General features: G+C 51.9%; 7 protein-coding genes across 7 annotated transcripts; 4 read left to right on the top strand and 3 right to left on the bottom strand.

The window, feature by feature from the left end:
• Nucleotides 1-742: 742 nt before the first annotated feature.
• UCRPA7_2525 (putative ibr domain-containing protein) lies at nucleotides 743-2,501 on the top strand (the record flags this gene model as incomplete). Its single annotated transcript, XM_007915062.1, has 3 exons — nucleotides 743-833; nucleotides 947-2,374; nucleotides 2,437-2,501. The coding sequence occupies 3 exons, from the start codon at nucleotides 743-745 to the stop codon at nucleotides 2,499-2,501; spliced, it is 1,584 nt and encodes a 527-aa protein (XP_007913253.1).
• Nucleotides 2,502-3,930: 1,429 nt separating this feature from the next.
• Nucleotides 3,931-5,941, top strand: UCRPA7_2524 (putative succinyl- :3-ketoacid-coenzyme a transferase subunit a protein; the record flags this gene model as incomplete). The annotated part of the gene is made up of 3 exons (XM_007915047.1): nucleotides 3,931-3,933; nucleotides 4,380-5,747; nucleotides 5,810-5,941. 3 exons carry the CDS (start codon nucleotides 3,931-3,933, stop codon nucleotides 5,939-5,941), a joined length of 1,503 nt encoding a protein of 500 aa, XP_007913238.1.
• Nucleotides 5,942-9,466: 3,525 nt separating this feature from the next.
• UCRPA7_2523 (putative vacuolar protein sorting-associated protein 74 protein) lies at nucleotides 9,467-10,761 on the top strand (the record flags this gene model as incomplete). The annotated part of the gene is made up of 4 exons (XM_007915098.1): nucleotides 9,467-9,742; nucleotides 9,833-10,079; nucleotides 10,153-10,604; nucleotides 10,672-10,761. 4 exons carry the CDS (start codon nucleotides 9,467-9,469, stop codon nucleotides 10,759-10,761), a joined length of 1,065 nt encoding a protein of 354 aa, XP_007913289.1.
• Nucleotides 10,762-11,416: 655 nt separating this feature from the next.
• Nucleotides 11,417-13,148, bottom strand: UCRPA7_2522 (putative surfeit locus protein 6 protein; the record flags this gene model as incomplete). Its single annotated transcript, XM_007915101.1, has 2 exons — nucleotides 11,417-13,040; nucleotides 13,132-13,148. The coding sequence occupies 2 exons, from the start codon at nucleotides 13,146-13,148 to the stop codon at nucleotides 11,417-11,419; spliced, it is 1,641 nt and encodes a 546-aa protein (XP_007913292.1).
• Nucleotides 13,149-15,137: 1,989 nt separating this feature from the next.
• On the bottom strand, nucleotides 15,138-16,573 carry UCRPA7_2521 (putative exonuclease 1 protein; the record flags this gene model as incomplete). The annotated part of the gene is made up of 4 exons (XM_007915063.1): nucleotides 15,138-15,176; nucleotides 15,245-16,289; nucleotides 16,353-16,461; nucleotides 16,561-16,573. 4 exons carry the CDS (start codon nucleotides 16,571-16,573, stop codon nucleotides 15,138-15,140), a joined length of 1,206 nt encoding a protein of 401 aa, XP_007913254.1.
• A 2,985-nt stretch (nucleotides 16,574-19,558) lies between these two features.
• UCRPA7_2520 (putative regulatory protein suaprga1 protein) lies at nucleotides 19,559-20,542 on the top strand (the record flags this gene model as incomplete). Its single annotated transcript, XM_007915081.1, has 2 exons — nucleotides 19,559-19,923; nucleotides 19,984-20,542. The coding sequence occupies 2 exons, from the start codon at nucleotides 19,559-19,561 to the stop codon at nucleotides 20,540-20,542; spliced, it is 924 nt and encodes a 307-aa protein (XP_007913272.1).
• Nucleotides 20,543-23,207: 2,665 nt separating this feature from the next.
• Nucleotides 23,208-25,339, bottom strand: UCRPA7_2519 (putative l-fucose permease glucose galactose transporter protein; the record flags this gene model as incomplete). Its single annotated transcript, XM_007915100.1, has 10 exons — nucleotides 23,208-23,355; nucleotides 23,415-23,508; nucleotides 23,575-23,792; nucleotides 23,960-24,090; nucleotides 24,140-24,258; nucleotides 24,427-24,585; nucleotides 24,644-24,726; nucleotides 24,780-25,062; nucleotides 25,127-25,174; nucleotides 25,243-25,339. 10 exons carry the CDS (start codon nucleotides 25,337-25,339, stop codon nucleotides 23,208-23,210), a joined length of 1,380 nt encoding a protein of 459 aa, XP_007913291.1.
• Nucleotides 25,340-27,362: the final 2,023 nt, after the last annotated feature.

Raw genomic sequence — 27,362 nt, 5'->3', positions numbered from 1 at the left:
CTTGGCCGCTATACAAACCTCACGCAGCCCATCTTTCTGTCACCATCACCGTCATCGTCGACGTCGACCCCGTTTCCTCTCCCCTCCGGACGCTGTGTTCTGTGGATTGATTATCAACCCTCGCGTGTCCGACTTCCGACTCGGGTCCATTTTCCATCGCCTCATCTTGTCTCGCCTTGTCTCGTCTCGCCGCCCCCACTCGTCTTCCTTCTCTACTGTAGTCATCGTCCTGTTCGGTCCATCTGCGGCCCCCTTTGGTTGTCGACACCCAACTCAGAACGAACCCCTCCTTGGCAGCCATCTTCCTCCCATCAACACATACATTCACATATACACGCAACACACACGCAAGCTTGGAGTACTGTCTCGATTATTGCCCTTGCGTGCTGTCGGCTCCCGCCTCCCGCCTCCCGCCTCCATCGCCGATCGAGTCCCGGCCTTCGTAGACAGCATCCCGACGCAGCTGCGCGGCTTATACATCCCCTTCTGACCGCCTGCCCACCTCCTCGCTACAGACATCCACTACTCGCCGTGCTTCGTTCTCTTACGACGGGTTGCTACGCATCTCCCTCCGTTCTTCCACCCAGTCGGCATCATTCCTCCCATAACCCGCAAGCGGAAAGCCGCTGAGGCGACGATATCCTCCACAGTCCAAGACTCTGTTCCAAACAAGAGGATCCTCGCCTCAGCAGGCCCTCAGACAGCCGCACCGCCCACTCCGGTCACCAACACCTCCGTCGGCATGGATTCGGACGACGACTTCATGTCCGCTGTCTCTAGCGAGGATGACGTCCTCCAAGATGACAGTGACAATGACATGTCGGGAGCCGAAGGTCTGTCTTTGCCTCCCCCTACTTCCCTTGGCTATAGAGCGGTCGCATCACTATTACATGGCATCTACCCTTCTCCACGAGCAGAACAGACTGTACTAACCAGTTTCTTCCAGACTTCGATTTCGACGATGAACCCGATCCAGATCTCGGTTTGCAGAAAGACTTCACCCAAAAGAAAAGAGTTGCTTACGACATCAACTACAAAGTCTACCAACCTGCGGATATCCAGAAACAGCAAGACGATCTGATCAGCGAGGTCAACATGATCTTAGACATTCGAAAGGAGGACGCCGCCATACTGCTTCGCCATTTCCGCTGGAACAAGGAGCGTCTGATCGAGAACTACATGGATAGACCAAGATATGTTCTAGAAGTAGCCGGACTTGGTTCCAGTTCTTCCGAGTTGGCCCACCTTGAGGCGATTCCGGGCTTCGTTTGTGACATCTGTTGCGAGGACGAGGAGGGACTTCAGTCATTTGCCATGAAGTGTGGCCATAGATATTGTGTCAATTGCTATCGGCATTATCTTACGCAGAAGATCCGCGAGGAGGGCGAGGCGGCACGCATTCAGTGCCCCTCCGACGGGTGCCCACGCATCATCGATGCTCGTTCTTTAGATCTTCTTGTTACGCCTGCACTCGCGGAGCGCTATCATCAGCTGCTGAACCGGACGTACGTTGAGGATAAGGATACGCTCAAGTGGTGTCCCGCTCCAGACTGTGAGAATGCCGTCGAATGCGCCGTCAAGAAGAAGGATCTAGATCGGGTCGTCCCTACAGTTGCATGTGCCTGTGGCCACCGGTTCTGTTTCGGCTGTATCCTCAATGATCATCAGCCCGCACCGTGCGAGCTGGTCAAGCGATGGTTGAAGAAGTGCGCAGATGACAGCGAGACTGCAAATTGGATCTCCGCAAACACCAAGGAGTGTCCCAAGTGCAATTCCACAATCGAGAAGAATGGCGGCTGCAACCATATGACGTGCCGCAAGTGCAAGCATGAGTTTTGCTGGATGTGCATGGGGTTGTGGTCTGAGCACGGGACAAGTTGGTACAATTGCAACAGATTTGAGGAGAAGAGCGGCACCGAAGCCCGGGATGCTCAGGCCCGTTCTCGCGTGTCTCTGGAGAGATATCTGCATTACTACAATAGATACGCGAATCACGAGCAGTCTGCTCGCCTCGACAAGGATATATACCAGAAAACAGAGAAGAAGATGGTACAGCTGCAGACCGCTTCCGGAATGTCATGGATTGAGGTTCAATACCTTAATTCGGCATCTCAGGCCCTCCAGACCTGTCGTCAGACGCTAAAGTGGACATATGCATTCGCATTTTATCTTGCCCGCAACAACTTGACTGAAATCTTCGAGGACAACCAGAAGGATCTGGAGATGGCCGTCGAGGCCTTGTCGGAGATGTTCGAGAAGCCCATCCCGGAGCTCTCGGATCCAAAGTTGAAGGTTGAGATCATGGACAAGACCTCGTACTGCAATAAGAGACGGATAGTTCTCCTCGAGGACACGGCCGAGAACCTTGCCAACGGTATGTCGCTCCACCTGACATTTTTGCAGCCCTGCCGGCAATGAAACTAACGTAGGACACAGGACGTTGGACGTTCAATGTGGACCTGCACAACCCGGGCTCCACAGCAGGCGCGAGTGCTCGTTAGATGCATTCCCCTTCCCCAGCGGCCGGTTTGCATCCTGGGACTTCCGTGTAAGGTCCTGCACCACAGGAGGGTCTGTACATTGTCGTATCCTTTGACCTTGCGCGGAGCGCAACCCCAAGGCGACGTGAGACACTGATTCTCTAGGAGCGATTTTCTGCATCGTTTCGAGCCATGCACGACATCTGGCTCGTATAGGCAGCATTGCTGGTGTAAAGGTGGACATATTGATTTTTCTGTGGTTACACCATTACGATCAAGGGGCGGCTTGGTTGGGCATCCCAGAGTGTGCCCGGGGGGCTCACGTTCTCGCCTTATAGAACATGACTTATACATAAGATAAGATGCGAGCGTTCTCCTCTAGGCTGGCATTTGAATTCGTAGCTACTACAAATGTTACTTTTAAAACATTGTGTCGACTTGGTGGTGCCCAGTGTTTAAAGTAGGAGATACAAAAAGCCATTACTCTTTGTGCCGGACTAGAATGTACAAAATGCAATGGACACTGGACGGCGACTAGCAGGCTATTCTCTAGGAGAGCTTAGCAGGAGTTACGAAGAATAATAGCCAGGGGCCTTTCATGTACGATCCGTTAACTTTGGCCATCTGGGCTCCGGCGTCGGGACATATCTGGGCAGCACACTAAGCAGTCAACGATAGGGGAATTAGCCATAGGTATGAGGGTCCCGTGGAAGACTTGCTCCTTCCCGTGCTCTGGACACGCACGAAAAGATCACCACCGGCATGCACACTACACCGTGTAATCACGTCCATTGTACGCTGCTCTTCGGTAATGTGTCGTTGTGTGCAAAGGACGGAGCTTCATATATCGCTTGCATTCACAGAGGAAAAGATCTCTGACTGGCGTTGAGGGCCTGGCCAGCACCGCCACTTTCCGATGGAGGTGAGTCCCGGGCCGTGGTACTGGACCGGGAAATCCAATTACCGCATCCTGGTGGTACCATCTGGGAAGAGGCCAGTGCCTCCAATGCAAAATTGGGGTTCTTAGTCAGCGGCCTGTTGCCGCGGCATGTGGCCGAGTGGTCGAGAGCGGGTTCGAGTGTCTTAGTAGGTTTTGGAGTAGGCGGCCGGTATTATTCTTATCCAACTGTTGCCGATTGGCCTTCCCGAAGCCGGCTTCCCCAGCCCTGTTGGCGTCGGCGTGTATTCCCCGCGACGCCGCACCAAAGAGCATCGCCCACCCGACAGGTACCAAAGCTCCGAAGGGTACCCGAGGTGGATGGATCCTGCATAGTACGTAGTGCACTCGCTAAACCCGAGACCCCCAGCGAAGCCTACCCAGCATCGGCCATTCACGGCACGAGAACCCCCAGGCAATTGGAAGAGAAGTCCTCGACAAGTAGGTAGGTACTTCAGGGCTGTAGGTACTTCCAAGGTCCCACGGTCCTAGCTCCTCAATGCGGAGATGCCAATGGTAGGTAGGTATCGACTTCGGGGCAAGCAGCAAGACCCCAAGACAGACTAATTAGCTACTCTCTCCCGCCTGTCGCATCCCCATGGTTTAAAACCTCGGAGACGTTCCGTTCCTCGGCGTTGCTCTCTTCAAGTCAGTCAGTCACTCTACTTCTACCGTAACGTCTCGGGTTGCAACTTGTAGGGGCCTTCTTCCTCCTCGTACCGTACCCGAAGTTGTGCTCTCGCGAGTGTTGTTAGACCTGTTTGTCCCACGTAGAAGCTCTTTGGTTCATAGACCGAGCTTTCAATATGGCGTCCGCTGCCTTGTCTATGAGAGTCCTGCGCGCATACTCGCGGCATGGATCAAATGTGCGTCTTCATGATACCTCCTCTGCCAGAAGCTCATCCGTCTGCGGGAGCCAGCCATTGAACGTAGCTGACTTAGCATTCGTGCCCTCTGTGTAGCATGCTGCCCTGTTCGCGCGGGCCTTCTCGGCCACGTCCAGGAGAGCCGAGATTAACAAGGTCTACCCCTCGGCTACGGAGGCACTGAAGGACTTGAAGCCCGACTCGACACTGCTGTGCGGTGGCTTTGGGCTCTGCGGCGTCCCTGACACGCTGATCGACGAGGTGTTGAACAAGCCCGAGATTACTGGCCTGACAGCCGTCTCAAACAACGCCGGCACCGACGACAGCGGTCTCGGCAAGCTCCTCAAGACGAAACAGATCCGCAAGATGATCGCTTCCTACATTGGAGAAAACCGCACGTTCGAGAAGATGTATCTGACTGGCGAGGTCGAGCTGGAACTGACCCCGCAGGGTACCCTCGCCGAGCGATGTGCGGCCGGCGGAAAGGGCATCCCGGCCTTCTACACACCGGCCGCCTTCGGAACGGTCGTGCAGACTGGTGAGCTTCCGCTGAGGAACAAGGCCGACGGCTCCCCGGACCAGTACTCATATCCCAAGGACGTCAAGGTGTTCAACGGCAAGAGCTATCTCCTCGAGCACAGCATTGCCGGTGACTACGCCTTTGTCAAGGCGTACCGCGCCGACAAACTAGGCAATTGCCAGTTCCGGCTCGCTGCCAACAACTTCAACGGAGCCATGGGCCGCAACGCAAAGATGACCATTGTGGAAGCTGAGCACATTGTCGAGCCGGGTGAAATCCCGCCCGAGGCCGTCCACCTGCCTGGAATCTACGTCAAGCGAGTCATCCAGAGCACCAGCCCCAAGAAAATTGAAAAGTACACCTGGGCCAAGGACGACGACGACGCCGATGCTAAGAAGGCCCTGGGCACCGGTGACACGGCGGCGAAGCGCGAGCGCATTGTGCGCCGGGCCGCCAAGGAGTTCCAGAACGGCATGTATGCCAATTTAGGCATCGGCATGCCCATGCTGGCTCCGGGCTTTGTTGGCCCCGAGGTGGAAGTCCAGCTGCAGAGCGAGAACGGCATTCTTGGCCTGGGGCCCTACCCGAGGAAGGGCGAGGAGGATGCTGATCTCATCAATGCCGGCAAGGAGACAGTCACACTCAAGCCCGGCGCAGCGGTGTTCGGTAGTGAGGAGAGCTTTGGCATGATCAGAAGTGGACGTATCAACTTGACTATCCTCGGAGCCATGCAAGTCAGCGCCAATGGCGACCTTGCTAACTGGATGCTGCCTGGCAAGGTCAAGGGATTCGGCGGTGCCATGGATCTCGTTAGTAACCCAAGTGCGACAAAGGTCGTGGTCACGATGGAGCACACGGACAAGAAGGGCAACGCGAAGATCGTGAAGCAGTGCGCTTTCCCATTGACAGGCAAGGCCTGCGTCTCAAGAATTATCACCGAGCTGGTAAGTACTTGTTCTACAGAATATATCGTCTTCTGGGCAATAGAGGCTGACAGCGGATGCAGGGCGTGTTTGATGTTGACTTCGCGCATGGATTGACCTTGATTGAGATTGCGGATGGTGTAACAGTGGAGGAGGTGAAGAGCAAGACTGAGGCACCTTTTACCGTCGCCGAAGACCTCAAGCCTATGCTATAAAGCCTCATGGGACGTTTTTCGGGCCACGAGGGAAGGCGACTGGATGTACCAACAGGGGGAGGATGAGCAATGGGGTGCAAGAGAAATATCCAGCGGTTATTATTTGGGCTACATGGAACTTGATCTCCATGACACCGACATCATTCTCTGTTAATTACTGCATGTTATCTAGGGCGCAACGGGAATCAAAAGTAATTATCGTCGTGGCAATAGGCGCCTACACCATCATCACATTGGAGCGCGGAGCTATGCAGCATGCCCATCATGTAGACTTGTGTCTGTAGCCTTTCGGGAGAAACGAGTATTCCTGTGCTTGATTACCTACGGTCTCCCTGGCCAGGTACTAACACTACTACCGCCCCGCCATTCTATACAACCCACCAACAACCACAGATATTCAGTCTCGTCTAGATCAACTCCGTTCCGTTGATTTTGGGACACTTCAGACATCACGCCTCGATCCCGGAACGCCGTGAGGTATCCACAACCGGAGACCATGGGGTCCTCGCAACCGTCCCATGCGCAAAGCAGAAAGGCTTCTCGCCTAAGAGGGCCAAGGTCACTTGTGGAAATGGCAGTGACCGTTGTGGTGAGAAATATGGCCGATGTCTCAGAGCATCACCTTGAGCAATTCCCTGAGCGAATAATCTGGCAACTTTGGAAATCATCGCGGAGAAGGTTTGCCTGCTTGATACGCCAACCCGTCATTATCCAACCTCTACTAAATAATCCCAGTCGCTGCTCCCTCCATGCATGGAAGATCTTCTCCAAACTTCTTCAAGGGAGGAAGGACGATAGGCCATTAGGCCTACTATTACACAGCCAGCGACAACTGGAACCAGCTTCGGATCTTCACGTCTGTCTGCAACCACTTACGTCCTCCTCACTTGACTTTATTACTTATGTGAGCATCGTGGGGCCCATGCCGTTTGGAGTCACCGAGTTGTTGCCATTGGCACGACTCAGGAACCTAGGCATACTCGAGTTTGCTGAACCTTCCGACCCGGAGGCTTCGTTTCCTCGGGTAAACGATCGGGTTATGAGAGCTTGGAGCGAGCAGGAAAACACATTTCCAGAACTTCAGATACTCCGACTGTGGGGCTATTCTATCACAGAGAGATCTGTCCAGTACGCGGCTCGCTTCCCAACTTTAACACTAATCGACATCGTTGGAGCAGGTTTCGACTGGGACAAAGCTGAATCTTATGCAGACGAGAACGGCTGGGTGATGGAAGAATCGTCATTAGATGACGCGAGTATCATATTGAAGGCTTCTGGGATCCTTCTTCACAAGGAGCCTACCTCAAAACCTACGTATTCCGAAGAGAAGCTGGTGAGGTCATACCTAGGACAACTTTGCGAGAAGAGAGATCGGCCGGTCTATCTGGGCCAGTCTTTAGAAATCCCTCCGACGCTCCCTTGGAAAGATTGGCAGAATACGCGCAAGGAACTCGTATTGACAACCCAGCCACCGTGGGAAACGGAACTATACTGGCTCTATGGCTTGATTTCACACCTGCGCGATGGGGGTAAAACAATAGCCAAAGAGCAGGACTCCGACACGCGGCATGTTCTGGAGAACATGGCATGCCCATCGAAACCAATGGCGTGCCTTCGCTTGGGCTTCCGTATGGACTCACCGCGTCGCCAACTTGCATTTCAAAGCAGGCGTCCAATATCACGAGGAATCTTTGTGCGCACCCATCATCCGGGCGTTGACTCCCATGTTGAGAAGGCAGAACGTCCTGAATCGGTAAGACGATCTTTTAAATCCCGCAAACGCCAAAAAATCAGTGACGTATTCAACACCTTCACTTGAAACGATGCGCCGAGCGTAAGGATGAGGAATACCCATCTTGCCTAGCTTGATTACGATTACTGTGTACCATTCTTCGATAATACTACAATATCACGATGGCAAGCCCAACAATTGCAGTCGACCAGCCCTGTCGGCCACCTACCTATTCGAGTGAGCCGATGCGTGCAGGTCAGCCTCTAAGTCCGAGGGGCTGCTGCCGTGCTGTCTCTGGGAACGAAGAGGTCCTTGAGCAGTTCCAAGACTTCGGAGAAAGTTGGCTTATAAACCGGATCCCGATACCGGTAAGGCAAGCTTGAAATATTCAAGCTTGTTTCGGTTGCAGTGGGACAGGCGGACGGAATACTCTGATACGACCATGCAGCAGAACTCGCTTGCATGTGGACTCCAAGGCAATACTCCTGCGCCTAAGCAAGCTACCGAGCTTTGCGCCACGGGGGCGAAGTGAGGAATGGCATCGTTTCAAACTAGACAACTCGATTGGGGTAGTTTGTATCGTCAGTAAAATTTCTCCAGGGCCCAATGATGCATATGTGGTCCAGAGGGTAAGTCGACGACTGAGGTCTCGATCTGTCCTCCGGTTTCCCCTAATAACTGCCATGGAGCACGACACAATTAGAGTGATACTGCGAAGGCAGGGTTAGCATATTTGACCTTGAATGGGTAGGAGGAGGAACCTTGGGGGACATACCGGAGGAGTGGTTTTATGATGAAGAAGAAAGAAGGAGAAGGAGAAAATCGGGGCCGGCAGAATGCTGTTGAAATTGCTCCCTGCTGGAACAAATCACATGACTTAGCATGTGCCTTCCACTTGAGTGTTACGAAGCCAAATGAAGCCAGAAAGTGATTCATGCTGCAGTTGCTGCAATTGAGCTTCATTCTTGCAGAGAGTATCAGAGTGTCTTATAATTCAATTAAGTTGTTACCTATGCAGCCCATGGGGTTGTATGTATTTGCTGAAAAAGCAAGAGTGCTGCGCCTCCTGTCCTTCTAGATCAGCGTGACACGAGCTGATATCGTTGTGAAATCTCGACTAAAGATAACGCTCCCTTAAAGACGATATTAAACCAGTTTCCAATACCTTATCTTGGTCTTTATCCCGCGGAATGTCTGGGTGATGAGCAAGTGCTCGCCCATCTAGCGCCCATAACAAGTTAACCTTGCCATGTGTGAGGTGAACTGGCTGAGCTACTTATACGAGATCGGCTTTTGATACACACCACAGCAAAACCCTGCTGCCTACTCACCAGGTTAACCAGATACAATGTAGACAGTGCAGCAAGGAAGATCATAGATGTGTTGCAAATAGCTGGATGAGAAGCCATCGAAGTGAGATAGGATAAGAAAATGCCATAGATTAAATAGCGGTGGTCTAGATGCAGAATGGTTCTCAAGTTGTGCGCACAAGACCTGAATGAAAATGGGCACCTTGTTCTCTCTGCTAACAGTTGCTCCTTGTAAGGCAGCTGGCGGCATCGAGCCATGAGCCACGCAGCAGCCTTGTCGCTAATTTCCGCGCTCGCTCGGCCGTGGTCCACCCTTTTTTTTGTCAATACCCACCCTGGCACCTACCTGTTACTGTTACCTTACCTACCTTAGCACTAAAGCAGACCTCGATAAACCCTTCTCCACGACCATCGATCCCATCCCCGACAAGACCACGCAGCCTGGAACGCCACCCTCTCCGGATTCTCTGTCGATAAGCAATCATGGCCTCCACGTCGGGATTGACTCGGCGAAGAGGCGCCGGCGGAGGAGCAGCACCCACAGGCGATGCAGAGGCTAGCAACGGCGGCGCCGTCAACCGCACCAATTCCTCCAGCAACTTCAAGGACAGCGCCCCTGAGACCAGCTACGAGAGCGGCGAAAACGGCCACAAGATCGCCTTCGACCCCCGCGACATCAGTGAGAATGCAGAGAGGAGCAAGCAGCCCAAGCTCACCTTGATGGAGGAGGTCCTGCTGCTGGGTCTCAAAGACAAACAGGTTCGTCGCCTCTTCCCCCCTGCGACGCCCAGCTGCACGTCTTCCAACCCGCGAATCCACCGTTGCTAACTCAATTGCAATTGTCAACAGGGCTATCTCTCCTTCTGGAATGATAACATCTCCTACGCCCTTCGTGGGTGCATCGTCCTCGAACTTGCCTTCCGTGGGAGGATCAGCATGCAGAAAGACCCCTCTAGACGGCGATTCCCTCTGGCAGACCGCATCATCGAGGTCGTCGACGACTCCTTGACCGGCGAGGTTCTCCTCGACGAAACCCTAAAGATGATGAAGGCAAGCGAGAAGATGAGCGTTAGCTCCTGGATTGATCTACTGAGCGGTTAGTCTCGCAAATTCACCTGCGTTGGAGGCATACCTCCTCACCCTCCTGGGCTAACGTATGATTTCCTCAGGCGAGACATGGAATCTAATGAAGATTGGCTATCAACTCAAACAGGTCCGCGAACGGCTGGCCAAGGGACTCGTCGATAAAGGCATTCTTCGTACCGAGAAGCGCAACTTCTTGCTCTTCGACATGGCCACCCACCCAGTGGCCGATGGCGGCGCCAAGGAGGAGATCCGTCGACGTGTTCGCAACGTGTTGACACAGCGAACTGTTGTACTCCCGGGCTCCCAATTCCTCCCCGAGAACCTCGAATTCCGATACACCAGGACCATCGCCATGGTGTGCGCCGCATATGCGGCCAATGTCCTAGAAAACGCGCTATCCACCCTAGGCCACGAGGCGCGGGAGCGGGCTTTCACGCAGACGGACGAGCTTCTGGCCGAGTATAGCCAGTGGCCATTCGGGAAGAAGGCGACGGGCAATGGTATTGGAGCGAATCTGCCGCAGGTTATCTCAGATGTGCGTTGACTTGGCATATCCCCCTTCTTCCCCCCTGACTACAGCTAACATATCTCAACCACTATAGGAAGTCAACAAGGCCAAGGAGAAAGAGCTACAGCTCGAGGTTGTTGCTGCTTGTCTTAGCGTCTTCACCCGACTCGACTCCCTCCTATAAATTTACCCTTCTTCCCTTTTCAAAACTACGTTATGAATCAATTCCTCCTTTTGATGTCCTTTACATGAGGCCGAAGGAAAAGAAACCCGAGTTACAAGGAAGATTGTCCCTGTACGACATGGAATTTTGCGTTGGTTAGTATGGGAGCGGAATAAGCATAGGACGTCTTGCTTGAGATCTAGACGGCTGCATAAACGGGTTTGACATTGTTCGTTGCACGGAATGTCACGCAGGCAGAGGATTCAAAGAGAGTCAGGAATGGCTTGGACACAATGAGGACCTAGCGCAGCCTGCCAGACACTCAATTCGTCCGACAGATGGTATCAAATAAAGGTCTTGTAACAATCGATCAATTGATCAAAGGAGATGAGGGCGTCTCCATCTTGGTACTGTAGCGCATCATCCTTCAAACTTTGCTTCACTGTCTGGAAAACTGGTGGTAGGAGTTTTGAGCGTCTACTACAGGAATTGACATAATATTTCCAAACTAGTCGGTTAACTCCCTCGTCCTGATGTGATTACATGTAAGCTTGATTAACTTGGCATGCTATATTGTCGTGGAAACGATTATATATGCAAGGTGACAACAGGCCAGCTAATGTTATGCCGCTCCGAAGCAACTCTTGGAGCACGTTCAACCGTCTGGGTCGTTCGACTACCTTTTCTTTCCACCAACCCGTAAGGTGCCCTCGAAGCCTGGCCTGTTCTTCTTGACCGCCTTCTTTCCCTTCTTCCCAGCCTTGCCTAGGAGCTTTTCATCCCGTCGCTTCTTGATGTTTTCCTCTCGCTTCTGCTGGCGCTGCTTGATAGCCTTGCCCACACCTTCCGCTCTCTCCTTCCACTCCTTCTCGCTCTTTTTCTTTGCCTTTTCCTTCCGCTTGACGGCTTTCTTCAGGAGTGTTTCGTCATCACGGACTTTCTCGCCTTCTGCCCGCTTCCGTGCAGCAAGCCACGTCTCTTTCTCTAATACCTCCTTACGCTTATCCTCGTCTAGATGAGACACTCTCTTCTTCTGAGCTTCCAATTTTGCCAGCGCCGTCTTGGGGTCTGAAGGACCCTTCTTCTTGGCACTACCATCCTTAACGTAGCTTAGATCGTGTGACATCTGTGTACCATCCGCAAAAGCCACCCTGCCAAAAGCAAAGTGATTTGCGCTACCATCGTCGGGAGAGCCGAAGCTGAGTAGTGGACTCATGATGCTGCCGGGTGATGTGCGTGCACTCAGAAGGGCCTCCTCGCGTTTTTGCTCCTCAATCTCTTTGGCCTGCCTACGCAGTTCCTTCTTGTGCGCCTTCCGCTCCGCTTGTTTGACTCGACGTGACTCAATGAGTTCCTGACGGGTACGAATGGGCTTGCCATCTGCATTATCGGCCTTACGGGCTGCACGTAATGCCTCGATTTTGGCAGCTAAACGAGCTCGTAGTGCTGTCGTGTCTGCTGGTATTTTGATATGTCTAGGTCTCTCGGAGGGTGGAACGGTGCTGGATATGGAGGTGGTGGTGCTGGCTGGTTCACCAGTTGCTTGGTTGGGGGTTTGCTCTGTGTCGAAAGTGGGTGAATTGGGTGAAGATTCTGATGACGAGGTCTGTAACTCCTGAACCTCGCCTTCGCCATCAAGACCCGAGATTTCGATGGCTTGCATCTCACCCGCCTGATCAATGTCCTCTGCGCTGTCATTGTCGGTTTCCTTAGATGGTAAAATGTTGATGTTCTCCGCAGGAGCCTCCTTTCTTGCTTTTGATTTCGTCGTTTTCGAAACGGGTACTTCTTCATGGGCTGCAGCATCCGCTACCACTTCATCCACATTCTTGTCACTCGTTCTGGTCTTTTTCTTCTCCGCCCTCTTTTCGGATTTCTTCTGCTTCCTCAAGAGCTGCTTCTCCTGTTTGGTGGACAGAGTGATCGGCTCCTCTTCTTCTTGAGACGTAGACAACTTCTGCTTCTTGTTGGGCTCAACATCCGCAATCTTTTGCTTCAGGCCTTCGCGAGGCTTTTCCCTCTCGATGCCATTGACGTCACTGTCAACATCAATCCCGCCATTATCGTCGTTCTGCTCGGCAATTTGATTTTCTTCCTCTTCCTCGATCTCCTGTGCTTTTCTCTTTTGCCGTGCCCGCTCGTCCATGACTTCTTTGGCATTTCGGTTAAGTGCACTGTCGGGATCTAGTTTGCCTCGCTTTGCGGCCTTGGCTTCTTCCTTGGTCTGCTTCTTTGCTTTCCATTGATTCTGTAAAAATTGTGAGCCTCTTTCTCTCGATTTGAAGAATTGCATCTCAGCTCTAGAGCGTGAACCTTAGTTGCCTCGATTTCGTGGATAGCACAAGGTTCCGCCGAAGGCGAGACGCCATCACAACATGGGAGCGAACGTACGCTGGTGTCCTCTCCATAATACATCTTCGCGGGGATTAGCGACAGTAGGCTGTCGAAAGCCTTGGCGTGCTCGCGCAGGCGGTCCTGTTGTTCACGGGTTCGTCACCAAATGTTTTCTTCGCAATGCCTTACCGCCTGAAGAAGCGGGCGGGGCAATACTAACCTGCAGCGATGTATCCGCCATTCCCTTAGACTTCCCGTTCGGCACCAAGAAAATAGAAGAGTGACACAGAAGTATGGGAGAATGGTATCCCTTGAGGGCTTTGGCGAGTATGACCGAGGCGACAGAAGTCAGTGTGGTTTAGCGAGCAGACGCAGACCCCAGAGTGATTATCGTGATTGGGGATGTGGTGACGGCGGCGACGGGGTCCAGTCGCTATTAATTTTTATGCCAGTAGTTAGAAAAATTTCGAGTGCCGGGAACCCCAGTTGCTTATCGGCGTTTTCTGCCGCGGGCGGTCTGATAAGCTTAGCTCCTCGAACCCGCAAACTCGGGAGCTGGGGTACTCAAGATCTTGTGTCTTTGAAAATACTTGAGTCGAGACAATAGAATTATATCAGCAAAGTCTGGTAATTAAGTCCCGATAGTTTAAGACGTGTCGATTGATGTTGTTTCTTAGAGTTTGTTAGACAATGGTCCTACCTGTAGACATGCACCTGCTTTAACAACTAAACAAACACCTGTAATGGGGAGAAACGGATATGTACACATCTAGTAACAAGAATATAAAGCACAGCGACTTGCTCATAAATGTATTATGAGGCAGAAACAATACCACACTTGATCAGATGATGCCTACAACTCCTGTATACCCTATGTTGTACAAGCTTGATGCTGTTGCTGTTACCGTTACCACTCTGTTGTCAACGACAAGAATGATTAATTGCGGAATGCCACTATTCCCGCCATGCTCAAATGATGCAAGCGCAAGTGCCACACCCAAGACTCCATACGCTATGCAATACAGTACCGTCAGACGCTCTTTGACTCACAAGGCCACGACTACCACCACAGCCCAGATCATGTGTACAGAAACCTCGATAGATCAAGGCGACTCTGAAAAGACTCTTCAGTCCCATTTTTACCGAGGACTTCGAGTTCATTCTCATCGTCGCTATCGGGAATAATCTCGTCCTCGCTACCAAGGGGCCTGTTTAAAGCTTCCACTTCCGCCAGGTCAACTTTGGGAAGTGGAACGAATGATGGGTTCACCGGAAAGCTAGCCAACGCTTTTTCAATGCTATGTCGTTTGTTAGGTTGTTTATGTGTCTGTCGACCTTCGCTAAGTGGTGATGTCTGTTTCCCGCCCCGCTGCAGAGCTTGTGCTCCAATCCGCTGTAACGGAGTTGCGAGTGGCGTGTTTGGTTTCGGAATAGCCCCCTTTGAGACGGACTCCTGCGAATTGGAAGCTGGTGTTGGTAAACCATAGACTATGCGGGTCCCGGTTGCGGCTTTGATCCCACCCGAATTGTAAACAAATTGTCGCAAGGCATCACGCGCTGGCGTCTTTGCGGGAGACAACGCGAGTTTCGCGTCGGTTTGTGACTGTTGCACGGCGATGGCAGATGTCCTGGAAGGATTCATCAGGCCATCCGGGCCAGCATGGCCTGCTTCGACTGGCGTATCAGATCTTGAGGCTGAAGCTTGGACAGTATCTTGGAAGATCTCTAGCACTTTTGGAGCCTGGTTTGGGTTGCTTGTATTCCAGCTGTCTACATCGGGTAGACTTCGAAGAGCGTCTTCCACGGAGTCATCCGACATCAAGAGACTTTCGTGCCGCCGGCTGCCAGGTGGCTTCTTCGTTTTTGGAGGGAAGAATTTGCTCTTCTCAGGCTGTCCGCTCACCGCCTCATCCAGCATTATATCCTCGCAGAGTCGTGCCTTCTTCTGGGGTCTTGTGTGATGGTCGTCAACGTCCACTCCTCGAAGTGTTGGTGCAGCTGTACGCCGACGGGCACCAGAAGATGTAGACGATTGCTGATTTAGCGGAATTCTTGATATAGGTTCAGTTTGTTTCCGATGCGGTCGGGAAGTCGTATATGGCCTGGAGGTGTCGGATGATTGACTAGCCCTATTGGACTCGTCGATATAAGGCCGTGGAAGTGGAAAGACTACTGGTGCGACCTCCGTCTGCACAACGGCATTTTGCCTACGAGGCTCAACAGAGAAGCAGTTGGGCTCCATCTCACCCAAGGGAATTCGACGGTGACCTTTGAAGAATGATTCGATCGGCTTGCCAAGGGATTTGCTCTGCGTTGCAAAGGCCGGCAGTATCTTTCCGGTTTGTCTCTTCTCTGGCATGCCGGGAAGTACGATTGGCTGCTTCGATATTGGATTGACATCACCGACAGCAACTGCTCGAGCCAATTCAGCGTCGACGTGAGCACCGATGTATGGCATTGATTCAACGTCCATTGAGGGATCTGGCTCAGTCAGGAAGACAATCTCCTGTTTGTCTGGGCAATATACCCGCTGGTGCAGGAAAGTGAGTTCTGCCTGCTTGAACGCTGCGAGGTAATTCTCAGGCACTCGAAATTTGCCCTCAAATTGAAGCATTCGAATAACTCGCTCCGGGGTCTTGCACTTTCGTATCATACGATAAGCCGTCTTTAGGCCCATGTTATTAATCCCATCTAGGTAATCGCATCCGCTGAATATAGCCATGTGGCGAAACTCGGCGTCGGTCCATCCAGTCAAGGAGATCTCACGACAGGCACAAAAGTCTCGCCTGTTGATCTCCACACATTGTCCATGCTGATCGAGCTTTGTGAGAAGTCGTTTCGCTCCAAAGACAAGCAAGTCGGAGTCTTCAGAGATGATGCCATTGACGAGGCCCTGACGCTCAAGATAAACCATCTGAGCGTCAGCTTCGTACGGAGCGACTACGTATGGCACGTCTGCTTTCTTGAGCTCCTCCATCAGGTTCCGAGCCATCTCTGGAGTCACGTCAATGGCCTTTTGCAATTCCTGAAACGCTTGCGATGGCTTTCCAGCTTTGAGAAGCTCTAGGCCAACCCTCCTGCTCTCTTCCCGCCGTTTAGAGCGGGAAGCCTCCGTTAGAGCTTTGCTGGGGAGATAATCGCCATCGAAAACCAGGTACGGGGTAACACCAAAATACTTGACCATCCTAACACGGTGCATTGCAAAATCCACATATCTGGGAACAGTTTAGCTACAGTGATTGGTTTTTAGGCGGAGGAGATTAGACTAGAAGACTCACTTGCGGGTTGGCTTGCCCTGGGCAAGCTCCATTGCGCATGCCACGGCGCCACGATGAAGCCATCCATAAGCATCAATTGCTAAAGTCTCGCCCGAGAACTTCTTCAGTTCTGTAGGTCGGTGAATTGACTTTAGTAATGGGAGAAGACCTGCACACCTGTGAGCAAATACAACGGCATAGACGGTCAGTAGAGGGAGACTATTCATACCCTGAATACCCATCTTGGGCAGTGCCGGCAGCGCAATCCGACAGGAGAGGCGAGCCCTCCCCGAAAGAGGAGAGAATGGCGGGAGAAAGCTTTCAAATCTGGATAGCCATCCAATTGTTACTGACGAGAGGCTGTCGTAGTAAGCGGAAGACCGGTTGGTGGCGTCTTGGAGACAAGATCTGGACCAAAGGGCTCGAATGGGCAACGGACGCGTTGATTGCCCTTGTTTACCAGCACCCCTGGGATTAGGAGTCGGAGGCACGGAGGAGCCAGCGAGAGATGAAAACCTTGGATGGCCGTAGCGACGAGATGCTGACTGTGAGTCGAAGATAAGTCAAAGGGAACGCTTCTTGATCGCAGAGTCCTACCCGGGGCGAGTTGGTGGGTGCCGGTTTACTTTGGAGTCTTAGACGCGTTAAGATACAACGCCTGACTCCGTGTAAGCGCGTTCTGTGCAGGGATGGTCGGTAACTCTTGAGTGGTGGAGCTTAGGCCAGGTGCCCGCCCAAGCTGCTCCTGTCCTTCGACGAGCTGTCCCACTACTTGCCCTACTCGGCTAGCTTTCCGCCACTAGCCATTTCCCCAGCAACCAGACCATCCCCTAAGACTACCTAGCCCTCGAGTACCTAGGCACGTGCTACCTACCCAGGTAGGTGGGTATAGCACTATACTACCCATTTCGGGTAGGTCCCCACCTGCGACTTTTATTTTAGTTGAACCCCTGGCTTATCTTATCGAGGCTTCCATATCTGCCAGCCCCACCAAAAACTCTTCAGTAGAAAGAAACATACAGTCCTGAGTATACTGAAGTGCAGCTTAGACGTCGTAGCGAACTGGATTCAACTTGTGAGGAGATCAACAGTGTCTGGCTAGCGTAGTTGAGGATTTCGAGCGATCTTATCAAGTCACACCTAGTCGATCCTCCAAACCTTTGCGGGTGACCGCTTCGTCACTTCACATCTTTCGGAAACCGCTTCACAAAAGACCAAGAACCGCTCCTCAGCTAAGCGGCCTGTTTCAGTGCTGCTTGCCACGATGCCCAAGTCTCTGGAAAAGACGCGCAAGCAAATGGCAAAGAAGAGAAATGGCACAGTAGAGGCTCTTCATCAATATTCTCGGGACTCCAAACGTTTGCATAGAGCACAAGTCAGGGACGAGAGGCTGGAGAAGCTGGCTACTTCTCGGCGAAGGCAAGAGCAGCCATTCCGTGCGTTCACCGCCGTCCCTGGACACGACCCTGCTCTCCCATTGCTTCCCGAGAAAATAACTGACATTCTTCTCTAGTTGACCGTGTATCGCACTTCAAAGCTGCTATCGCTGATAATGGCAGCCTGCCGCTTGATATGGATAGTGTCCAAGCGCAGATCAAATCGTATATCTCCTACGGCGCCTGCTCCTCATTCGGATGATGTACTGACTAGCAGTCTAGGTTTGTACAGCAATATGATGATGAATACAACAGCGTCACGAAAGCTCGTCGTCCAGGCCGGCCAGCCAGCGCCAGAGAAGATATGCTGAAATTGAAGATTTCCACTCTACAGAAGGAATACGAGCACGGATTCTGTGCGTTGAGCTTTCTGAGTTGCCTATCGATTCATTAAACTGACCGGTCCTAGTACTCCCGGATCTTACCTCTGTCGAGAATGCCTCCCTTCTAGACCGCTGGGAAGGATCATGGGCATACCTCACCACGCTCGCCTGGGTACGTGTTTCCAAGTCAGGAGGCGTGAGAACTTCTAGTTTCCCACCGAAAGGGGACCATTGAAGCAACACTTAGTCACTATGGCTACAAGCTTCAATCTGTGGCTTGAGTTACTAGGTCACGAGATGTCAAAAGATTCGGCTCTTCGTCTCGACCGCTCATGTGACACACCTGCCCTCTTCTTTTCGAGGACACCCTTCAAATACAAGGATTCGGTGCTTCGTCTCGGAAATTACCAAATAGGGTTACGGATACAGTTCGATTTTATATGACTGTGGCCTCCAGTGGTGGATGCACCATGGTGTCTTGATGACGGAATTGGTCGGCTTTCTGCATCCTGCACTTTCTGCAGCCAGCTTTTTTACTGAATGCTGAATATTGGAGCATACCGCGCCTTTATCGAGAGGTAATGCTATAAATATCTTACAGTCAAAACCAAGCTAAGTCTCTGGCTCGTCTCCCGGATCTTCGACCCTTTGAGCCAGTCGAGCCCCAAAACCCGGTGTGGTAGCTAAGTTTGGTCTGGTCGCTCGGTGGTGCTAGGAGCTTTCCACTTGAAAGCTTGGACCTGCGTGGGTGCCATCTTTGTAGTTCATGCAAGTGGCAAAATCATGGAACAATCGTGCCAGCAGATAGCCCAAACTCTGCACTGTAGCTCAACCACTATATGATTGATTCATAATGGAAACACTCGAAGAGTCTAGGTTGTCAAGAAACACACGCAGGAATTTTTCTCGCCATAAAGTGAAGGCGCTTGGGAATTATAAGGGGACAGACTCGATAGAGCTTTTGATGTAGAATCAATGTCACCCCGGGGGCCAACCATCACGCATTCATACCGCACCTACTTCAATGCTGTTCTTGATGGACTGGTTCTACCCTCTCTTTGCTGTGTCTTGATATTCAACACCTGCACCAGTAATTTGTCTCTGGAATAGATAGTTCCGATGGAATTCAAATCGATTAGGATACCTAGGTACTGCGCAGCCACTGATGCGCAGGCGCAGGCGCAGGTGCTACTAACTCCCCTTACCACCTGCTTACCTTACATGTAGGTATGGGCGGTTTTAGCGTCACGCCAATCAGGGTAGCTGGTCTGTGCTTCTGCAGAAGTCTCTAAACCCGAAAACTTTCCCAAGCAGACCTTTGAAGCTTCGTTCGGTAGGCAAGGTGCTTGAGATCTCATAATTTCACAACAACCACCTCTCTTCTGCTGGCTCCGTCAAGAACTCGACAATCCATACATCTTCGCTGACTTTCTTTCTCTTTATTATTTCCCTTCGAGATACCCGCCAAATGATTTCGATTCGCTCCTTCGCGCGTTCAGCGCCCAAGACCCTCGGACGCCTGTCCTCAGTCGCCATTAGACGATCACCTGCACTTGCGAGGCCAAGCAGTGTGCTCAGGTCTCAAGTCTCTACGCTCCACCCGCAGCAGTTGTCTGCCTTCTCCACATCAAACTTCAGACAAGCACCAGCCGGCGAAGTAGACGAGGAGCTCAGCGCAAAGCTTGACAGCGAGATTCAGTTTGAGACTGAGGTCAAGGAGAATGAGCCCCAACCCGCAAGCATCAAGGATTTCCTCGAGAACGGTCCTTTTGAGCTGCAGGACACTCCTGGCAAGGAGGAAGTTGTTCTCACCAGGACTTATGGTAATGAGAAGTAAGCTTTCAATTCTCGTCGCCTATCATCTAGCTGTTGTACTTATTCTTATTCTGCTAGGATCACGGTAACCTTTTCAATTGCCGACCTTGCGAACTACGAGCCCGATATGTATAACGAGGACTCAGCTCTTGGCGATGAGGACGTCGATGGCCAGTTTGCGGACGCAGTCTCAGGCTCTAGCCGTGCGCCGGCGACGCAAGATGCGCGTGGCGCCGCAAACATTGCAGACGAGATGGAAGAATTGGAAGGCACCGGCGCGGATGCCGCGGTGCCATGCCGTCTGAACGTCGTTGTCGAGAAGCCTGGACAGGGCGCTCTGAACATTGAGGCCATCGCCCAGGATGGAAACATTGCCGTGGACAACATGTACTTCTACTCCGATGCATCCTTGGCCCATGGGGCCTCGGCGGACGCTGCACACAAGGCACAAGATATCTACCCCGGCCCGCCGTTTGGCAGTCTCGATGAGGACCTGCAGATTCTTATGGAACGATACCTGGAGGAGCGCGGCGTTACCCAGGCTCTCGCTGTCTTTGTACCTGACTACATGGACACAAAAGAGCAGCAGGAGTATCTGGCTTGGCTGAAGAACGTCAAGGCTTTCATTGATGCTTAAAGTTCCAATTGGACCACGGTGGCTTATGGTGCCACCTACTCATGTACTCTCAATCTTCGTGTACCATTTCCACTCCTGAGGTTTGCTGGGCTTCTGTAAAATACTTAATGAATAGGCCGGTCTCGGACACTATCACGGGACGGTGCATAGGTTTGGAATCAAGGTTAACGTTCCGAACCGACGACTTGTGCTGTCCTTTCTGATATATATAGTCTCTTCAAGTTAAATCACATGCGTTCCGTTAAATTCGAGTGTACCTTGACATGCATTACCCGGAGCGACCCACAAAACCGTCACGGGCGCCACAACTGCGCCGGCAGCGCCTCAAGGCGGCCGGAGAGTTCATGTAACAATTTCCGTCAAGGAAACCCTCTGACACTCAACTGCCGGATCAAATCCCCGATCGATTAAACTCGGGCTAATGACGCGAGCTGGCCGCTCAGGGTCGCCAACAGGTGGGAACTACTCTGTTGTTTGTGCACATAATGAACTTCGACAACCAGATGATGAAGAGGGTGTTTCCTTATTGCCCAGCGAGGCTTTCGAAATAAGTGAGGATATCGGGGGTGCGGATGCGTCCTATATAGAGCAGTTTCGACACCAACAAGGCTTTCGACATCGAATTGAGCGTTGGTTAGGCGCTCCTCGCCGACGGGAAAGTCTGTCCATCAACCCTCTATGGCCAGCATATCAGGACCGACCCTCACAATGGCTCGAGAAGAAATTCCCAGGGCGATGGCAGAAAATCATGTTGCTCGGGTTGTTTCTGTGCTCCTGGCTAGTTGCCTTCATTGTCCCACTGGTCACCAATGCTGTGACGGGAGAGGACATGTCAGGACAAAAGATTGTACATTTGGACTGTACTGACACTCTATGGGGTCGCGGAAACGAATGTGGTTTAGACGGCGTCGACTGTCAACCTTTCTCAAACGTCTCCTTTGCCTTTCACTGCCCGGCGAATTGTGCTGGTGTCGTGCTGCTGAATCCGCACGCGGTTGGTTCCCAGGATGTCAACTATAGACCACTCGTTGTGGGAGGGCCTGCTTATTATCGTGGCGACTCCTTTCTGTGTAGTTCTGCCATTCATGCTGGAGTGATCACTGACGCGACTGGAGGCTGTGGTGTGCTTAGTCGTGTTGGGCAACGTATGGGCTTTCAAGCCTCGAACACCAATGGTATTGAGTCGATTAGATTCGATTCGTACTTTCCCTTGTCTTTCACACTGTCCAAGGAGCCACAGGTTAAGGCGTGCGGCAAAGATCCTCGCCGACTATTGTTGGGCATCTCGGTTGCTTTCACAGTCCTACTGTCAGTCCTGGTCACCTCGCCAGGCGTGTTCTTCTTTGCCATCTTCACCGGTGTTTTTGCAGAGGTGGCACTGGGTTCTGACCCTCCAGGGGTATCAAAGCATGCAACATCAATTCTACCAGAGCTCGTCTCGGCGTTTGCCGGAAGACTGCTGCCCGGCCTCTTCTGTGCTGTGGTTATGTATCAAGCCTGTGTCAGGCGAACACTAGATGGTCTTTCCGGTCAAGTTGAGAAGACTATCCTTTGGGTCGGAGGTTGCTGGTTTGGCGCTTTAAGCAATTATACCTTCGCCTGGCTGCCGATATCACGTCTTACGAAGCATGACCTAGAAACCCAACCTGGTGCCAAACTATCCCTAGCGATCATATTGGCTGTTCTATTCTTCATCATCCTCCAGCAAGCCTACCATTTCCATCTCGAGGCACGCCTCAAGTCCCAGCTCGCTCTTTACGGCATTGTCCTTCTAGCAATCCTTGTAGGGATCTCAATTCCAGGGCTAGAGCTTAGACTTCATCATTACATCATCAGCCTTCTCCTCCTCCCTGGCACAGCTATACAGACTCGGCCATCGCTTCTCTATCAAGGCTTTCTCATAGGGCTGTTCATCAACGGCATCGCCCGTTGGAACTTTGACTCTGTTCTACAGACGACGGAAGTGCTGAGAGGGTCAGATGGCGAAATTGGTTCGCCTCTTCCCTTGATTCTACCGCCCAACATCACTCATAGCCCAGAACTTCTATCTATCGCATTGAGCTGGGTAACACCTGCAGAGTCCAGCCATGTTGACGGAATAAGCATCCTCGTCAACGATGTGGAGCGCTATCGTCAATACTTTGTGGGAAATTTCGGAATGTCGGGATTATTCGTATGGAACAGAAGTTCTGCAATAAACCAAGCCGAGTATTTCAGATTTGCGTACCTCAGAGACGGAAAAAGCCTTGACTACACTAAAGCTAGCACATGGGATGCGAACGGCCGGTGGACCTCTACCGAATCTAGGAAGATGATGTAAATTTAGGTCGATCGCGAAAGTTTTAACAATTGCGCCAACCTGTATAGTCGGCCACATTACCATTATTGACACGAGTTGCGCAGAGCAGTTGTCCATAGGTGCCTCTTGTTGTAGGTATAGTCGCATTTGACGAGCTATCTAGGTACAGCAAGGCCCAGTGATAAGATTTCCCATCGGGCCGTAATAAAGCGTAGTTCACTTCATCGACAACTACTCTTCCCTAACAATCAAGAACCATTCCAAGTCTGGAACTCCAGCTTCTCCTTTCCCTAGCTTCTGGCATTCGGTACCTTGCCCACGGTGAGGACACATTCAATCGTATGCCACCGAGTATCGCCAATAGGATTATTTGACCTCCGGAATATTATCCTCCACACGGGACTCCTGAGCCTCAAGTTGAAGGCTCTTATCGCTGACGGGCTCGACGCCGACGTTGGTCGCTCTGTGGGAGTCCATGATCTCCCTGTTCCAGACGTTGACGTACAGAGGGTAACTGGAAGACACGATCTGTTAGCTTGTGAACTGTTTGGATCAGGTTGAGGCATCACTCACATCCAGGCTAGAATATAGCCCATCATCGGGATAGCCATGGCAATATGAGCGTTCCTATGGTCGACAACGGCACCAGTCATGGGTGGAAATACCACTGCGAACACGATAGGTTAGCCAAGGAGGAGAAATGCCTCAACGGCAGATGACTTGTGTGACTTACTGCCACCAGAGATGGCAGCAACTAGCAGCGAACCGCCGAGCTTGGTGTGGCGACCAAGACCTCGCAGACCGAGGGTGAAGATGGTGGCGAAACAGGCAGATTCGAAGCAGAGCACCAGAATCAGCATGGCAATTGATGTCGTGCCAGAAGTGTTCATAGCGGCAACGATGAAAACGAAACAGAGAGCGAGGTAGCTGCCTAGGATGTAACGCGGCTTCCTACGACATCTAGAGTTAATAATTGCCCTGCTAGAACGGTGAAAGAGTAGGGAAAGGCTCGAAAAGAGATGCTTCGGGAGTAACCGTCCCCACCAAGACTGTGTCTCTGTCTTTACTACTCCAAACATGGCTACAAGATGTGAAAACGAACTCCAAAAGTTGCTTACATCGCAGGAATGGTCATCAAACCAGCAGCCAGGAAACGGTTAAAGGCGTACAGGCCTTGTCCAACAGCAAGAAGATCTGAGCCTTGGGCCTTAGTCCGGCCAGCTTCCATACAGAAATTGATGAAATAGTTCTGACGTGGTATTAGTCTACGCTACCAACAGTACGAGGTTGAAACTTACGGCAACGGCAACCTGTGCACCAACGTAACAGAATTGAGACCAGACGGCGAGGAATAAGTTGATCTGCTTGCGAAACGGACCGGGGTCGCGCTCTCCAATCTCGCCCTCCTGGAGATTCACTACAACACATGGAGTCAGTAATTGTCTTATAACGACATTGAAAGAGCATGGAGAGGTTTGGAAAGAGGTGTCTCGGGAGTGCCATCCACATTGAAATGGTGTCTTTGTCTCCATCACTCCAAGCATTGGCTGAAAGAAGCGAAATTGAACTCGAAAAAGTTGCTTACTATCGGCATCGGTGATCTCAGGCATGGGCGCAAGGAAGAAGAGGACGATGAGCAAGCCTACGAAGCAGGCGACACCGAGATACACCCACTGAACGTTCCTGAGACCCTGCTTGTCGGTGATGTTATTGAAGAAGACGCGAGAAGCGAGCAGGGGAGCGACTATTCTGTTGTTAGCGTTATACTACAAAAACAGCAGAGACAACCGGGTCAACCCTACCAAAAGACCCAACACCCTGAACTGCCTGAGCAAGGTTCAATCGAATCTCGGAATACTTGGGGGGACCGCAGATAGCGAGGAAACTGGGAAGATATTAGCGATCATTGTTTGATACCGGGAACCAGGTCTGACTCACGGGTCTGCGGCAGTCTCGAGGGTTGAGAGGCCAGCGCCAACGACGAACATTGAGCCGCAGAAACCGCCGAAGGAGGCCTTCAGACCGGAGGGCCAGAAGAGCAGGCAACCAACGGCCAAGACAGCGAGCCCGGTCATGAAGGTGACACGGAACCCGAAGCGTCTAAGGATCCATCCTGAAATGGTGGGTGGGCAGATGAAGTATGCGCCGAAGTAGGCGGCAGATAGGCCCGCCGCCTTGCTAGAGGTGATGTTGAGAGTCTCCTGGAAGTGGGAGTTGAGAACTGACGACACCTCACCATTAGCACCGATATCAATATTTGGAGAACAAATCTCGTTGTGTCATACCATCAAGAAGACCATAGGCGAACCCCCACAAGAAGAAGAGAATGGTGACTAGTTGAGAAAAACCGTCAATATGATAGCCCTCGAAGTTTGCATATTCCTTGTTGAGGATGCCATACCAAGTCCGTTGGGAACCAAGGACTGCCTCGTGGTCAAGTGTCCGGCGGCCGTGATGGCGTCGTCTCTCACGACAATTTTTCTCTTGTATAAGACCATTTTGTCTATAGTCAACCCAAACTGTCTCTGGTTCTGGTGCTGTTTGGTTCGATAAGGGCTGATTTCACTGGGCTATGGGATGAGTCCGCTGGAGACTTAGACCTGCAAACACTAGCAGATTTTATTTTGAAAACCACAATGGGCAGCCAAGGCAAGGCAAGGCAAAATAAGACAAGGCGAGAGATAGGCGGGGCAAGAAAGAGGAGAGAATAATGATGGACGAGTGGGATGGGATCTAATATTAAGTGCTGTAGCTGCTGTACATAGTCCCACAACACAATCAAGAACCGAGCTTGACACGGCTAAGATCTTGCTCCTCCACATTCCCAACAGTATCCATTTTAGAGTAGGCAGATCGAATGTTACACCAGGCCATCTGCTTCTCCAGCCTTCAGAGCTCCGGAGAAGAGGTTCAAGCCTACACCATTCGGGTCATTAGTTACCGACGTGAGGAGGAGGACCACGTCTCGGTCCTGGCCAAGGGCGCTGGCGATGCAGGGCTGGGCGCGTGGGAGCCGGTTGGAGGATCCTGGATGGGAGACAGGCTTTGGTGGACTGTCCAAGACTCCAAGGACGGTGCCGCTAGGCCGAGGCCGTGAGGATATTGGCACGACGGCCTGTCAAGTCTGGGGTAAGAATCAATAGTGGTGTGGAGGATTGACAAGACAGGCAAAGCCAAGGCCCGGGGTCCGAGACGGTCGTACTCTTCTACAGCGCCGCTCCACGAGGGGCCCCATGTGGGATCCAACGGGGGGTTCACGAATTCAGATGCGGCTCACATGGGGATGGCTTGGCTGGAGACCCTGATTGGATGGAGGAGGAAGGAGAGGAGAAAGAAGAAGAACCGGTACAGCGACTAAGTGCTTAGACCAGGATGAATGAATGGTAGGGTCCAGCCCCCTCCGGGGGAGGCTCTCGTGGTGAAGAAGAGCCGAATGGACGATACAGAGGTGTGGCCCGGTATTGAGAATGCACCGACAGCTCGGTTGGCCAATGAATGACGGACGAGCAAACACGAGACAAAATACACTGGACACAGGCAGATTGTAACCCTCGTGATCCTTAACAATGACTGTGTTGCTTGGGGTCTACCTTCTACATAGCAATGAAATGGTGTCTCTACACAGTAGGAATGAGAGTACTATCAGCATGTCTCCGAGCCATGTATGAGACCAGCTAGGCGAGAGATGGACAAGATGTAACTACTCACGTCCCCAGGTTGGACAGGGAATGAAGCGAATGAGCCGAGTGGCTGGCCGCGGTGAGATTTGCAGGCTGCCGCAGTGGGACCAGTTACTCGGGTCGCACGTCTGTCAAACCAACTCAGCTCAGCTCTTCCGGTACCATTACTCCTCGGCCCTTCCTGCAAGTCCAGCAACTGTCACCTGAACCCTTCAAGCCTTGAGATAGGCTTCTAAAGGGAGCCTGCGTCAATGAGATCTCAGAAGATGTACGATATGTTGCTTTGGAGCTGGCCAGGTCATGGACACAATACTAGAGGGACAGGAACCTCAGGACTGATAGGTATCTGGGTGCTGTTGTATAAAACAGGACTAGTATCTGACCTTTGACAAGAGGTTGACGATGATTGACCGAGGTTGGAAGGCCTTGTCTTGACAGATTTATTTGCAAACCACAAGGTAGAATACGCGTAAAGCAAGCTTTGTTAGTGATACTTTGTCTCAAGTCGGCTGTTGCATGCGTCTGAGGTCGAGTGGCTGGCCGGCTTCACCCTTGGGTCATTTAGATAAGAGCACGTACTGTACAGTTCCCTCCAAGGTGAAGTACCAAACAGACAGCCATCCCCGCGATTGTTGGTGCAGTCCTCGGGACAGCTTCGTCCCAACAATAACCCCCAGAAACGAGGATTCTTGGGGAAAGCGGGGGTGGGATAGGGGCAAAGACTCAAAAAAGCTGACTAGCGAGAAAAACTAGGCATGCCCATAAAGGCCTTGAGGAGAGACTGGCAGGGGTAGTTGCATAGTCTGTGTTTTTGGAAACACCAATTCTATCAAGGCTGTGA

Source organism: Phaeoacremonium minimum (genome assembly GCF_000392275.1).
Source record: "Phaeoacremonium minimum UCRPA7 unplaced genomic scaffold PA7_03_scaffold_162, whole genome shotgun sequence".
Classification (NCBI taxonomy): Eukaryota; Fungi; Ascomycota; class Sordariomycetes; order Togniniales; family Togniniaceae; genus Phaeoacremonium; species Phaeoacremonium minimum.
This window is presented reverse-complemented; position numbering and strand designations above follow the sequence as displayed.